We start from the raw sequence: 15,965 nt of genomic DNA on the forward strand, positions 1-15,965 counted from the left end.
TCCTTCCCACTTTCATCTAGACTTCTTTCCATCATTGTTTGTTAGATATCAACGTTTTTGTTTTTTTTCCTTTAGCCCCGTTACTAGTCACAAGAGTGACAGTTGTGATACACCCGTGGTGTGTTAAAGATAACCGAATCTGAAAGTTGCCAAATACGGCCTGAAAATGTCCGAAGATTAAAGAACATTGTCCATGTCTTCGATCATTGCATGGTTTGCAACGAAGTCCTGAAATCTTAAAATAACGATTAAAAATTTCTCAGGGATGGGAGAAAGATAGAAAATAATCAAAATTGTTAATTTACCTGCAGTGCTTTGATTTTCATAATAGGATTAATATTTTGTCCGGAAATTCCGCCAGGTACGTGGCGTTTTACATTAACTTCACATTGCTTGCCAGGTATTTCTTCTGAGCGTGTGCTAGATTCAACGGTATTCTGTTGTTCCTTGGATTTCGAGTACAGAATTGAGTTTGCGATCTTGTTAAACTGCGCAAACAGCTCTTCCTCCATGACATCTAACACAGAAGCGAAGAACAAATGATTAATGTATCTTAGAGCGGTTTTCAATTGAGTGTCGAAAGCAATTTCGCGTTCGGTTTGCTTCTGCATTACAACGCTCTGTGATCGGTTAACAAAATTCGCGCCACTTTCTCGACCAATGGGAATCCAAACCAAAACCAATCGTGTTTTGGCCGCACGCGTTTTCCCGCGCTTGGCGCCAGTTACATGTATTTGCCTCGAATTCTGATTGGTTCGTTGTGTTGTTTACATCTGTTGCGATTGGTCAGAGTAATTACTTTGGTTTTGGTTTTACGACACTCAATTGGAAACCGCTCTAAATCATTTATATAACATTAATTCGCTCCAAAAAGTGTCCTTTTTCAGTTAAATTTATACAGGGAAAAGAGGGAAAAGCTGCATATCACGCTTACGTGGGCTTGCAAGCTCAGTGCGTCATCGCTGCTACTTCGTTGAAATGTCCTAATTTTGTCGCGAAAATAAGTAAGGATATATGTTTGTCCGCGGGCATTTATTCTTTCGTGCGGCGAACAGTTTTCCGAAGGCGAAACTCAAGAAAACTGTGAAAACATGCACACAAGAACGCTCGTAAAATATTTCTGTCTGGCTGCACTGTATTTTGCTGTTTGGAAATCTGTTTCAATAGCCTCTTGGTCTTACTTGGAAACGACGTATTAATCCAGTCAGTAGTTTTTTCCTTGACAAGTCTTGTCGTAATGTTCGCTGCTGTCATGATCACCTTTAAAGCAAATAAATATTATGTGAATGAAAACAAAGTTCAAGGAGAACAAGACAGACGGTACGTTCTGTGGTTAAAGCCGCATCTCAACCGCAGTGCAGAAAGTCATGAGTTCGACTCCTGTCGGGGAAGTAGAGAATTTTTCTTTAATATGGTGTCATGCTCATGTCACACTTCATTAAAAGACCAACTCAACATTTAACATTTTCATTCTTTATTTCTTATATAAGTTATTAACTTGCTCAAAGTTTGACGCCTTAGAAAAGAGACGAAACTACATTATTATTGGGGACATAGTGACGTTTTCAACTGAGTGTCGTAAAACCAAGTAATTACTCTGACCAATCACAACAAAGTCAAACAGCGCAATGAACCAATCAGAACTCGAAGTAAATACATGCAACCGGCGTCAAGCGCGGGAAAACGCATGCGTTCAAGAAACGGTTGGTTTTGGTTTTGCTTCTCATTAGTTGAGAAAGTGACGCGAGTTTTGCCAACCAATCACAGAGCATAGTAAAGAAAACCAAAGCAAACGCTGATTTAGTTTCGACACTCAATTGTAAACCGCTCTCACTACCATGATGAACAACAAATACGTAAAATTAATAGCCGAAAAATTGAAATGAAATATCATTCAAACAACTCACTTTGTGGTTCATGTCCTGAGGACAAAGGCTCTCAAATGCACTCAAGCTTTTCTTCTTTGACGACCTACAACACAAATAGAAATAGAAATTGGAAATGTTAAACGACCGTAGACTGTGTACGGTGTAATCCTCTAGTTAAATATCAACGCTTTCGCTTTCTCTGTTCAGTTCTGGTTGAATTCTCGTTACATTTGACATCTTTAAGTGTGACCACAACTGATAGCCTGTGCAAGAAAAACTGCTCGTCTAGCAGCGTTTGATCAGGAGGATTTCTATGGCCTAGAAATTCAATTTTTACATTTGAAAGTGTGTACGGCCGTAAAATTGACTGGCTTTACCGGCATGCGTCAAAAACCGAGGAATCACAGGCTTTGCGCGAACGTAAAAACTTGAACGATCCCACCTCGTTCCAGGTTACATGTACGCAAGCCGTTCATATATACCGTCTTTCAATTTGTTGCATTGACACTCTCAACTAACGTCCTTTGGCCGAATAAATTTGCGCAACAGTAAAAAAGCCACCTTCACTACAAAAACAACTGAGAACTTCATGTTATACTAACTCAATTGTCTCCACGGCTGTTTTCACGCCATCGTCCGTCACCGCATGAATTATCTTCAGAACATGAGGTCTGCTTTTTTCCTAAAAGATAAGAAAACACTGTCTGTCTGTTTTCACAGTTGAAGGGTGACAGCTTGTTTTGGCAAAATGACGATGAAGACGGAGAAGTCGTCTTTAATCTTAGTATGAAAAAGGAAAGGACACGACTTTGGGTTTACTGAATTTGAGACCAGAAAGGAGTGAATTGATTGCTCGAGTTTTGGCCATTTTGACAAGCTTGAGACCAGGAAGGGAGTGAACTTGTTGCTAAATTTTTGCCTTTTTTATGAAAAGTCCTGTTGTATCAATAACATAGACCGGATACCATAGACCGTCTTTGGGTACATCTTTCTGTTTTATGTAAGTGGAATAGTTACGAGTTCCTCCAGGTGGAGCCACGCCGCATGAAATTGAGTGAGTACGTACCCATCCCCGCTAAGTGATATGGCAATGGCTGAATTCACACTAATAATAATAATAATAATAATAATAATAATAATAATAATAATAATAATAATAATAATAATAATAATAATAACACTTATATAGCGCTTATCCGCATGCGTTCTAAGCGCTTTACATCCATTGTATTACAGTATGACTTAGAAATATAAAAACAAAAGATTAAGTAAACTAATTTAGATTAAAAGCGCATTTAAAAAGGTGTGTTTTCAGTTTAGATTTAAAAATATTCCCGCCAGGTTTCCGGTCTATGACGAGGTTTCCGGTCCTTTACCTTGCGCTGGCCAAAATCAATTTGCAAACTAGAATTTGGCCGAGAAGTGAAAGTGCCTTCAGACTATTCAGTTGATGCTTGATAACTCAAACTTTCCTTACATGGTATTTTCGACTTACACTATAGATAAGAGTTATCATCTTACCTTTGCCTGATCATTGTCGATGTTGCTGGAGAATTCATTTTCTAAGAATTGCTGTATTCTCTGGACCCCTTTGTTCAATAGAGATGGGATGATGCTGCCCTTAATGTGCGATATGATGTTGCTGCATAACCTACAATGTAGAATGTAGGATAGCGTACCAGTGAGCCAAATTTTAACCGAATTGTTTTTCGAACGCGATCGAAAACGCTACTACTTTCATCGCTGCTTGAATTAAGCAACTGTCACTGAACTTGATAAAGAAAGTTATTCAACAAATTCACACAATTTTCTTCACTTATTAACCAAAGAAATTTTGTTGGCAGCAAGTCCTAAAAAATCAGCCATTTTTCGTAAATTCGTATTAGACTGTTCACAGTCCCCTATTTTTCCGTGGGATTTTCGAGACTCGTACGCTTCGGTCGAACTCTGGCCATCAGTTTGTAAAGGCGAGCGCAACCTGGGGAGAGTGTCTAAACTACCAAGGGGGGCCATAGTCAGGGTACGTTGATTGGGGGAGGAGGAGCGAGAAAAATATTTTCCCGCCGCCTCCCCACTCCCGCCCCCCTCGGTAGTTTAGACACTCTCCCCAGTTTGCCTTCGCCGTTAAACCAGATGGCGGGAGTTCGATCGAAGTGTACAAGTCTCGAAAATCCCACGGAAAAATAGGGTACTGTAAACAGTCTACTTCATTATTTTCATGTCGCAAAAAGTAGTGAGCCTAACAGGAAAACGTTTACGGCTTACCTTTCTACCGTAAAGTCAGACATCCTCTTGAGGAAATCAGGTTGAATTCTGAAGAAGTTTTCTTCCAGCTGAAGCTACAAAGAGGATCATAGAAAATATATCAAATCTTTTGAACACGGACACCTTTTCTAAAATAATTCAGGCTAACCTGGAGCTGTTTTTGAGATGACGATATTCTGGAGGTCTCATCAGCAGAAACTGGAGTTATCTTCTTCACTGGGCCTAAGGGGAAAGAAAGAGAAAAGAAGAGAATTGATAAAATAAACATATGAATGAAGAAAGAAAAAAAGGAAGGGAGGGAGGGATGGGGTGGGAAGGATGGATGGACGGACGGACGGACGGATGGATGGACGGACGGACGGATGGATGGACGGACGGACGGATGGACGGACGGACGGACGGACGGACGGACGGATGGATGGATGGATGGATGGATGAAGATAAGTACGATTTTAGCCCATGCCTACTTTCTAAACCCAGATGGGAGTTTGTTTCGGGAATGAATACCTTTTTTTTAGAAGGCATGCAGGAGCCAGTAATTCGAAACATCGTAAAAAGTCCAGAGTAGTTAAAGATAAAAACGTCAACCAACAGGCAATTTTGAGGGCTTTGTTTTTTAAGATTTGATATGAGATAAGGCAACTTATCTAATTACAGAAATTATAGTACACAAGCTGAATTCAAAGTTGATTTAGTCCTGGAGGTAGGTTGTAAATGGCATGTACAATCTCAAGCAATGGTTCCACCAAAATGGCACGTTCTTTAACTTAACAGTGTGTAACGATAAGAAGGAATTTGAGGGACCAGCGTATAACCAGACCTTCAAATCGTAACCTACGATCAGGCGTTCTTTTTTCGGGGGAGCGCGAAAGTGCGGCTCAGGACCGCCGACTTTCATGCTCCCACGAAAAAAAGAACGCCTGATCGCAGGTTATCAAATCCGCCGTTGCAGTCTCTTTGCGAATTGCCCGTCTGGTTGGCGTAGCTCTGGCAAATAGTGTAAAAGTCTAACCCAGTGTAAAAGGTAAAACAAAAAACCGAAACAATAACAACAACACAATCAGCGAAAAAGGACTTGAACAATCCACACGCTATTTAACTTAAGTGTACATTACCTGCCCTTCCAGACATACCGGCAGCTGCTTCAACAAGAACTGATCTGATTTCACCTGCCCCCCAAAAATCACAAAACATTTTAAGTGTGATAACCAATGCACGAATGAAAAGTGCTTTAGGGAAGTGGTCAAAACTACTGTACTCGAACAGGACCCACCAAACCACAAAATAGATGGCGGTCTCTGCCTGCGGCCTCTTTTCTCAACGTCAAAAGAGTGTGTCTTTATTGCATAGCCACCCCTTTATCCAGCAGTAAAAAATGACAATGAGATTCAAACCTCACTTTTCTTGTTTACCTAGCAATGCTGACTCTTGCTAGCTGAATATTTCTGTGTCAACTCAGATTTTAAAGCCAATAAATTTTTTTGTCCGTAATGTTAATGAGAAAGATGGTCCCTTCAATAACCCCCTTACCCTATATATGGTGGGTCCTATTTGGACAAACTGGTTATGACCAGTTCCCTTGCTGTGAAAAGTGTTAAAACGAGCCGATGAATTGCGAAAATCATGATCGAAAAGTGTCAACTCTGAGCATTATTGAAACTTCTGAAACTATCTCACGCGGTGGTTGCCAATTTTGAGCTGCGCGAACAAGTTACAGTGCCGCCGAGAGCGGACAGGAAGTAAACGCCCAAAAGATCCCATAAACGCAGCCAATTTTAATTGACCCCGCAGCCAATCCATTCACTTTCATACTCGAATGAAAATCTTTTCATAAAAGGGATTTCATACATGTAAATGCCTTCTCTCTACTAAAGCCAAGATTTTTTTTGTGAAGACTACTAATCTATTGAATCAAATAATTTTGTTTCCTGAAACTTCCCCAGTTAAAACTACCTTTCTACAACCTATCCTATTGATTTATTTGCTCGCACACAAAGTAGTTTAAAAATAATGATGCCTACCAAGATATGGGCAGCACGAATAAAGAATGCCTTGATCTACGAGACCACTGGAGTCCTACAGAAGAAGAAAGGAAATTTTACTTTAGATTTAGGTGTCTTTAATTAGTAGAAGTAATATATATATTGAGAGTGTTGATGGTCTTCCGCTTTGCTCTAACAGGTTTTTTTCACTGGTTTAAAGTAATGTTTAAAATCACGAGCAGCAGTGTTTTATCGGAATTTAAAACCACGAGGCGCAGCCGAGTGGTTTTAGAACCGATAAAACACGTGCTGCGAGTTTTTTGAACGGCTTCAAAAGCATTCCTGGAAAAGTGTGTGTCAAGAGAGTTCATAACAATGATGCTTTTGTGAACGTTGGAAATTAGCATACCAGAAAAACATTAAACACCGCATACTAATAAGGAGGAGCTTTTATCGGGTTTTAAAACCATTGCACGTGATGCTTTATCGACCATTTGATTGGTCAATGGGCTTATGAATTATTAATGAGTTTTTGAATGTCCCCCTCAAACAGGAATTCCTCTGAAACGTTTACATTTGTGTTTTTAAATATTGTTGATGCAGCATTGCTAACGCCACAAGGGAGTCAAAAGGACTACCATAAGCTAAGTAGGTATACTGTGATATATCAGTACTCTTTGCTCCAGTATTTGGTAAACAAATCTGTTTAACTTACCAAATTAACTTTCAAGTCCAAATGCTTCATTTGAGGTTCACAATCAACTGAGGTGTTTCGCTCCGCTAAACTTTTGAAGAAAAAGGATGCAGGAATCGCTGATATCTGAGAGACAAAAGCTGAACATCAGAAACAAAATAGCTTTACTTTGAAGGTGCCTCCACACACGTCTAACATAAAGTCAAGTCATGTTGAGTGTGTGCACGACGGCCATGTTGGAGGACCAAAACAATACAATGATTTTCCTTTGGGAAATATATTCTATTTTTATGCAAACATCTTCTATTGTTTCAGTCCTCCAACATGGCCGCCGTGCACACACTCTATACTCACCTCAAATAGCCATCCAAGACAGGAAGTCAGGAGTAACTTGCTGTGATTCAAATCTGGCTTAGGAAACACAGCTAGTTCTCTACAAAGAAACAAACAAAGTACAGAAAATTCTTCAAGATTTCATCCAATGAGATTAATAGTACGTAATAGATAATAACTACAGCAATGCATTTACTGGACAATTTCTATCAATGTATTACTTCGGCTTCGGTCATATAATTTTCGGACGAAAAACCTCGGTTAAAAAACTACCGGGCGATTCCTAGGCACATTTCGGACGTTCCTTTGTGTTGACATTTCGGGAGTAACATTCTGAGAGGACATAATGTGTAAAAAAATGTTAAGTTCCGTTGAAACGGTTCGTTACGAACACAACAATCTACAGGGTAATGACATTTTAAGCAAAAAACAACACACTTGAAAAAGAGTGAAGAATGCCTTAAAAACGAACTCCTAATGCGGCTGTGAATTTTATTTCCATGTTGCTCCAACAAAATTAATTTCAGAAGAAGACGATAATTTAGTATCTGCAATTTGTTTTCCTAACGAATAGTCAAAACTTTTGAGCATTTTCGTAAGCCTTGCTTGAATTAACACGTTTTGTAAATGTTTTGCACACTAACCTAAATTATACATATTCAAAAATGCTCCGAGTATGTTTTTGTTCAGCAGAAAGTTTATTAGTCCGATCATTTTTGTAATGAAAGTATCTTCAAATGAAATATTTGCACGCAAATAGGATTTTTACGGCTTTTCTCTGCGTGACTTGTAAATAACAGTAGTCTTGGACTTGGGGAGGAGTCTACTGTAATTGAGGAAACCCCCCTCTTGTATTTCGCGGGTCGTGTGACCGTTCATTCCACGTGGTTAAAGAGGGAAGGCATAAATGAGTTTTGCAATTTGAATCCAGGATAAGCAAACTATGTCAGTATATGAAAGCACAGATGTCCTAACAAGAGTGTACCCAACAGCTTTGTTCTGAATGTAATACCAAACAGGCAACAAAGCACAGCACATTTACCTGTATGTTCTACTCAGCCAATGTAAGGCCTCAGAGAAGTAGTCCAAAAGAGGGGCCAAAGGGTCCATCATACTGAGATACTCTACGGCCCATGGAATGGTCAGCACCAGTCTCCCACGGCACCAGGCTTTCTTGAGATGGCCAAGAACATCAAAGTGAACTGGAATCTGTAGATCAACATGAAATTAAAACAAAAAGAAGCAAATTGTGTTGAGTTGGTGCCAGAATCTTGGGTACTCAGCGGCAAATTCTTAGCCCCGCTTTAAGATCCAGCAAGTCTCTGTAGTCGGTAAAAATTAAAGCCAAAAAGGTAATAAAAAATACCATCAACAACAACAACAACAACAACCATATAGATTTAATTTCAGTTGGACTGTTGTACAGACGCGTGCAGTCTTCAAACGTCTGAATCGAGCAAGGAAACTGAAAGTGGGACATGGAAGAAAAATCACGCTTTGGTGATTCGCATTTCCATCGTCAAGAGACACAAACGTCTGTTTTGTAGTCTAACACATGCCAGCTTTTTTTAACATGATTCTGTGGATATGATTCGCCTATCACGACTACTCTACCATGATTTGATGTTCTTGAATCCTCACTTTCAGAAATGGAGAAGGAAATTCCAGACCCAAACAGAGAAGGTTGTTGATTAATTGAAAAACTAAAATGACGGACAAAAACTAAACACATAGAAAACTAAAGGTACAAAGGACTTACCCTGTTTCGTAATTTAAGAGTTTCTGATACAACTACTTGTGATGTGGTTTCAATTCCATAATATGGCTTGAACAAAAGGAAGCCAAGAAACTTGGCCAAGATTCTGATCTTCATTAAACAGCTGGAGAACTCTTGTTTCAGTTCCTGTAAAGGCAAGTTTCAAAAGTTAGTTCAAATTACATAGAAGCTTGCTCTTAAACACAATAGAAACCTTTAAATCAACTCAGCATTTAAAGCGGGATAATAAAGCAAGAACAATTTGTTTATTATTGGCTGTAAGGAAACAATTATATAGAAGTGCCTGGGACACCTTAAAGTCTACAAATTCAGCTATACGGTGCGCCGTTTGGTATTCATTTTCCTGTGCATAATGGCTAACTGAATTTATATACCAGGCCCTGGTTGTTCAAAGAGCGGATAATTTTATCCACTGGATAGGTCGCTATCCGGCAAATAAATGTGTGCAAGAATTTCCCTTTCACCCTATAATTTGTTTATAGATTAGAAGCGTATGTCTAGTTTAAGTATGGGATTGTGTGGAAAACTTGCCAGAAGTATCGTTTGGTACACATTTTCAACGCTGGATAGTGACTTATCCACTGGATAAAGTTATCCGCCCTTTGAACAACTGGGGTCAGGTTGTTGCAGACATATTGCTGCAAAAATCAAGCGGGGGTGCTCCTATGGTGTCCTTACAGGAATGTCAGAAAATTTAGGTAGTGTAGTACACAGGATCACCAATACACGGATGCCATAGGAAAGACAACAACATACTGTACGATTAGGTAACTTCTGTTCTCCTCCGCCAAAGGTAATGACTCTCCAAGTGGTGCATTCCAATGCAACTTTAATATGTATTTGAGTAAATGTGTGAAACATTGAGCCAATGTATGTCATTTTTATACACATTACATGTTTATGACCTGCAAATTTCAAGCTTTGCCAATGACTTTGCTATTAAGCAAAACACTGGGTTGGTGTATTTTGTTGTAGTAACTCCATTTCAATTCATAACTCTAAAACGTCCTTGACTTCTCGGTTAGTCAAATACATGACATCAATTTCACCCCAGCACATAAAATAGGAGTGTCAGAAGAAGTTTCTAACTGATAGAAAAGCAAAATGGTGTTCAAGGAATCTGTACTTACATGTATTTGTAGAGTTACCGTACAGTAGAATAAAAAGGAAATGTATCTGACCTGATTTTGAATGGACGACTCCTTTTCACTACCTTCTTCTAGATCTGACAAGGGGAATTCTTTATCATTCATCTACAAGCAAAAAGAAATAATTATTATTAAAAACTGGATCATTGTATAATGCAATTCCAGAAATTTGATTGGCTTAGCAGCCATGGTATACCATGCCTGAGGAATAGCGGCCATTAAATTGTCTTCTGGTGGTTTTTGCAAGGTGAAATCAGCAAGATCTAGCAATATTTCTGAATTGTTTTTAATAAAACAATTATTCCACTTGCACTTGTTGGATATGAGATGATTATATATAGCCAAATCAGCACAACACGCCTCGTTGGCTATCTACCATCTCATATCCAATGTGCGCTCGTGGAATAAGAATTGTTAATAAGAACCGTCAATATTAATCTTACTATGCATAGGATAAAATGTGCCAAGAAGAAAGAAGAGGAGGAGGAGGAAAAAAATACTAACAATGACAACAAACGTGTTTTATGACTATTGTCTTCCCGGTAAAACCATACCTCAGTGATGGTCACAATCAGCAAGTCTATCAAATGTTGATTAAATGAATGGCTGCAATTAAACACAGAACAGTGAATGGTAACTATTAACTTTTATAGTTCAGCCTTAACTTATCAATCCCTCAGATTTAGGTACTAAAAATTATCTCCTTCACTTTCTTTATCATGAAGTGTCTAAGGGTATTTAAAACAGAGCCAGACTCACTAAAATTGGTATGTCCAGTGGACATAATAGGTAGTCATTACAAGATTTCCTCACCCTTTCCTAAAAGCATGTATCCCTCCCATGTCCATCAGACAAAGTTACTGAAAACACTTGGCCATTTTACCGAACTTTAAAAAGGCTGCTGCCTGTTTCCATGGTTACTGAGTCCATGTCCAAATACATGCAATAACTTCTTAGTGCATAATTAATGGTAAGAAAATGTACTTGCTGATTGTCAAACAAAGAGGTCAAAAAGCATGCACATTAAACTTGAACAAATTTCATGCAGTCAGGGGACATTTTTTTAGCAATTTATAGAAGCAAACAAACACCAAAAAAATTAAATCGCAACTTCCTAAATGTCAGAGAGAAAAGATGCAGAGGCAGACTGTAATTCCACACTCCAGAAACCACAAGGGGAGTCTGGTACAAGAGGGGCAGTTTGGGATCATTTGGTTGTGGGGGGGGGGGGGGGGGGCTGACAAGACCCAAGGACCTTTTACATGTAAAATGGCAGTGACAGTCAGCTGTGGATGAAACATATATCACAGGAGCTACGCCACCACCAGGAACTTTGCAAAATGCACTTATTCGCCGTTCGGCATCTTAATCTATCTACGTTGTAGCCAAACGGGATCGACCGCGGCACCACTGTTACTGTCGGAAAACTTGATCAGTACTCAAATGATCCCGCAATCCTGTACTCGTACCAGTGTCCCATAGTATCTGGAGAGTGCAATAAAGATGGAGACAACTGGCAAAAAGGGAAAGAATGGTGCTGGAACAGAGTGAGTCATGCTGCAGGGGGCCGGGACTAATGTCAAGTCAATGTACCTTGCTGCTGACAATATAAATCCTTTGAAGAACTCTTGTACATTAGTGAAACTAGGGGCAGGACATGGACCAAGAGATGTTGAAGGAGTGACAAATCTCTCTTGTAACCTGGCAATAAAACAGAACAGTTCTAAATTAAGTGAACCTAGAACATTTTTTTGAAGACAATTAAAATGAAATTGCGGCTATCATTAGGGTTGAAATTTGTTGTCTCTGTGATTAGGTCCTGTAGAAAGCAACTCTGGTTGGAAGTCCCTTTGTCACTTTCATCTACACGTGAGTTTTGATAAAAAATAACTAATAGAAAACAACAACATCAAAATGAATAATTTACATGTACTTGTGCAGACCGAACATTTGTGATGGCATGAGCTTGTTTTCTCAACCCAAACAGTTCATGCCATGGGTGACTTTGATTGTATTAGATTCACTTTACTTTTGAAGCAACACATTTGTTAAAGGTGTGAAGCTCAATTCAGTAAGGATGTACATGTACAGTATGTTGTTCAAAACGTAATGGCAGACCTGAATGGTTCGAAGAAAAATCCCTGCAATCATAAGTCTCTTTATGTAGACTACCCAACCTTGTCTTGTGATCTATTCCCAAGACTGAGGTCACTTTTAAAATAGTGTATTGCAACCTAAGTAGCAACTTGAGTTAGAAAATCAACCATTCCCACAATAAACTAAACCAATGACAGCGGAAATATTCTCTTGTTCTGTCTTTAATACAAAGTGCATGGTGACAAAATACAAAACCAGAGAACATGATCAAAGACCATGGCAGTCATGATATAAGCCCCAAGACTGGAAGTGAATACACACCTCATGCTCTCTTGTTTACTTACTTAATTACATGTATGAATGTGAAGGGTGATATAAAAAATAAGATTTTGAAAAACTAGACAAGAAAACATACATTATTTAAATACTAGTGCACTGTAATACAATGCACTAAATAATACTATTGTGACTGTTTTACGAACTTTAATATACCTTTGGAATTTTTCAGGGTTTGATTTTTGTAGATTGCTGAGCATACTTGAGGAACGCAAATTGCTACCATTTCGTTCTTCCTCACACATCTACAAAAATAAGATTTGATGTATGTTAGGACGTACATCAAGGAGGGAGGGAAGGAAATAAGAAAGAAAGGAGGGAGGGAGGAAAGGAAGAAAGGAGGGAGGTTGGGAAGTAAGGAAGAAGGAAGTTAGAAGCAAAGAAGGAAAGGAAGGAAGGGGGTAGGGAGGGAGGGAAGGAAGAAAGGAATGGATAAGAGGAAGAACAGATAGATGAGAAAAACAAGGGAGAACAGAGGTAAGGAAAGGAAGAAGCACAATTATATTACCTGCAACAACTGAGATTTGAAGAGCCTTGCAAAGTGAGAATAATTTGCCAACTCTGGCTTCTGATTAACCAAGGCCCTGCAGTGTGACAGAACACAACAAGAATTTAAAGAAATGGAAACATGAAAAATATGAAAGGAATCCACTTTCCACAGCCGGTCAAGGATTTATTCCCCACCAGTTTTCCAATTTCGATATATTAAAATTCAGCCTGGAACAATAACATCACTTCGAGGCTCTGGGGAATAAGTTGTACAATTTAAGTGGGGTTTATTCCCCGGAGCCTCACGGTGATGTTTATTGTTTCAGGCTGAATTTTAATATTTTCGAAATTGCGCTATTCTCTGGTATTTCCCTTGACTAAATAAAATAATTAACAAGGACCAGAGTTTTTAGTCCTTTTTAATACTTGCATGACATCATTATTTTCAAACTTGCTATAAGATGCTGACCAAAGTAAGTACCTTATTCTGTCACCCATGTTATCCTCGATGTTCCATCCTGTCGCAGAGTTGCAGTCTTCCCATTCTCGTACCAGCTCATAAAATACATCCCTTGGGAAGATCACAAAAGGCTTATTAGAAGTGCTTGTCTGTAAGACACTTCTAGCTTGGGAGTTAAGGGGGTAGGAGATAGTGGTGGGGGGGGGGATGGAGGTGGAGGACATCTTCACAAGTTACTTGAAATAAGTGGCCCATGTTGTTGTACAAGGCTGTTGCCTAAGAAAAATTTCAAGGAGCACACAAGACCAAAAGCTGAGAAGTTAGGAGCCCAGCATGTGGAGTGTTAGGTGCTACTGCAAAAATTTAGCCGCCCAGAGCATTTTCTTGGGCGCCTCAAGCTATCAAGTGCCTGTTAGGCAGTAGCCTTGTAACGGCACCCGCATGCCTTAGTTTGTTTCGTAGTATTTTTAGATATTTTGCCTATTGTAACCGCAACACGTCACAAGGATTTTCCACTAGTGATCACGTGTCCTTAGCTTTTATACCGTGAAAACGTACGTAATTTTCCATAAGGCTCACAGAAATTCGACGGGAACCACGGGATCAACTATTGCTGTTTAACTCAGAACCTACTAGAGCGTTCCCCCCAACACGTCCTACTGCACAGGATTGCTGTAAGAGTTGGCACAATAAACCTCTCAGCCTTGTGGAACCTGTGAGTCATTTAGTTTTCTTTGAGTTTCACGGATCTCTTCGACAACAGAGCTGACGCCGCTACAAGCCTTGTTGTACTATGTATAATTCCAATCCCCCTAGATGGGAAAATTTCCCATTTTTATGTGTATAAAATACACTTCCATACCCTAAATGGTTACACTCTTCAGTTACACAGTATCCACAGATTAAAACCACTGAAAGATAAGGTATTGCTCAAGGGTGAAAGGTTTTTGGTTACATAACGTAAATTTTTACTACCGGTATTTGAAATTATTTTTGTAGATGTGAACATGAATTTTATGTTTATTTATTTGAAGTGCAGCTCAACATTTTCACAGATACCAGTGGCCAATATACATACAGTCACCCCCACCTTGTGGACACCTCAATAAAACAGATGTCATCTTATTATGAAATTAGAGTGATGAAATACTGGCAAAAGCTCCCACTATGACAGACTCCATTACTGACTCCAAATTGTGGTTTATATTGAAGGTGTCTATTCTACAGCTGTAGTAGGAATTGACTGTATTTGCTCTAATTTTATATCCTGCTACTGGTGTAAAGCACACAAAAATTTTTTTTTTTTAATATGCACTGAAAATAAAGGTCTGTCAAAATACTTAAGTAAAAAAATTAAGTTATATATCAAACATGACAGAAAGTGTTTCATCCAATTTCTGAACAACGAGAATTGGGTTGAAAAAATTAGATGCATGCACCCAAGATTTTTAACTGACTTTGACATGTCTGGAAAATGGATAAAACACCCTTTCAAGTCTTTGATATGGCTTCTCACACCATTAATAATTCAAGAAGAAGTTATTTAATTTATGATTATAGGGATCACATAATCGTTTCGTAAATAATTATGAATGAGTTTGAGAAAAAAAAATATGGAAAAAAGTGAGCCTTAATGTATTCACATACCTTTGCTTTCTGAAGTTGTGGAAAGCTCTGTCTGTTGGAAAATTCTGCTTGTTGTCTCTCTCAACACTGAATGGGACTCCACCCAAGGGTGACTTGATACAATTCAACTCTGAAACCTTAAAAAAGAAGCTAATCTCGTTATCAACAAAAAATATACAACCTGTGCTGCAAAATGCAATTCATATGAAATAAATAAAGTGGTAACAAATAAATTCTAAAATTAATTTTAATACAGATGTGGAACTTAACATTAATTTAACATGAAACAGCCCCCCCCCCCCCCCCCCTCTTCCGGATGACAAGTACCAACCTTAATGGCTGAGTAGGATTTATACTGGTGAAGAAAAGTCTCTTTGAGTTCGGGAGAGAAGTCTGCAATCTAAGAAGACAAAATAGCAGGATACATTTACAATGAACATCACTTTACTGCACCTTTTGATAACATGTGGACTCTGAAGTTCAAGATTCAACCAACTGCTATGCCCTTCTCTGCAAACAATCACCGCAGTGGACCTCTCAGAAAACAATAACATTGCATTGCTACATGTATGTTTCTTGCGTGAAAACCAATGCCCACCAAACAAGAATTAATTCAGAACAATTTTCATTTTAAGGTCATTTTCCTGTTGAAACTGTAGTATAATAATTTTTCTACCAAGCCCTTTTAAAAACAATTGAGTCAACACAGGGAAAAATTATTTTCTTAAAACCCTTACTGATTTATTTGTATTCAGTAATCCTCAATATTGTAGAGTCTCTAGCACAGAGTGATTCAAATCAATTAAGAGTTGAGAGGAAAGTGGATGGGTAAACCAGGCAAGACTGTCCACAAGTTTATTGACATTTTAGCATAAAATAAAGGTTAATGT

General features: G+C 38.7%; 1 protein-coding gene across 1 annotated transcript in view; it reads right to left on the reverse strand.

Annotated features, from left to right (window-relative positions):
* The window catches only part of LOC146478379 (codanin-1-like), a 37,887-nt gene that overhangs the window by 9,312 nt on the left and 12,610 nt on the right, over positions 1-15,965 (reverse strand). Inside the window, exons 7-27 of the mRNA XM_085111906.1 lie at positions 15,407-15,475; positions 15,097-15,212; positions 13,471-13,560; positions 13,009-13,084; positions 12,657-12,745; positions 11,661-11,768; positions 10,622-10,673; positions 10,101-10,172; positions 8,902-9,045; positions 8,185-8,351; positions 7,164-7,242; positions 6,831-6,935; positions 6,155-6,209; positions 5,249-5,302; positions 4,282-4,355; positions 4,134-4,207; positions 3,390-3,519; positions 2,471-2,550; positions 1,908-1,971; positions 1,182-1,260; positions 306-517 (exon numbers count right to left, since the gene is read on the reverse strand). Coding sequence (XP_084968032.1) covers positions 306-517; positions 1,182-1,260; positions 1,908-1,971; positions 2,471-2,550; positions 3,390-3,519; positions 4,134-4,207; positions 4,282-4,355; positions 5,249-5,302; positions 6,155-6,209; positions 6,831-6,935; positions 7,164-7,242; positions 8,185-8,351; positions 8,902-9,045; positions 10,101-10,172; positions 10,622-10,673; positions 11,661-11,768; positions 12,657-12,745; positions 13,009-13,084; positions 13,471-13,560; positions 15,097-15,212; positions 15,407-15,475 — 1,989 coding nt within the window. The remainder of the gene's footprint in view (positions 1-305; positions 518-1,181; positions 1,261-1,907; positions 1,972-2,470; positions 2,551-3,389; positions 3,520-4,133; positions 4,208-4,281; positions 4,356-5,248; positions 5,303-6,154; positions 6,210-6,830; positions 6,936-7,163; positions 7,243-8,184; positions 8,352-8,901; positions 9,046-10,100; positions 10,173-10,621; positions 10,674-11,660; positions 11,769-12,656; positions 12,746-13,008; positions 13,085-13,470; positions 13,561-15,096; positions 15,213-15,406; positions 15,476-15,965) is intronic.

This window comes from Pavona decussata, unplaced genomic scaffold (genome assembly GCF_977016875.1).
Source record: "Pavona decussata unplaced genomic scaffold, jaPavDecu1.1 SCAFFOLD_64, whole genome shotgun sequence".
NCBI lineage: Eukaryota > Metazoa > Cnidaria > Anthozoa > Scleractinia > Agariciidae > Pavona > Pavona decussata.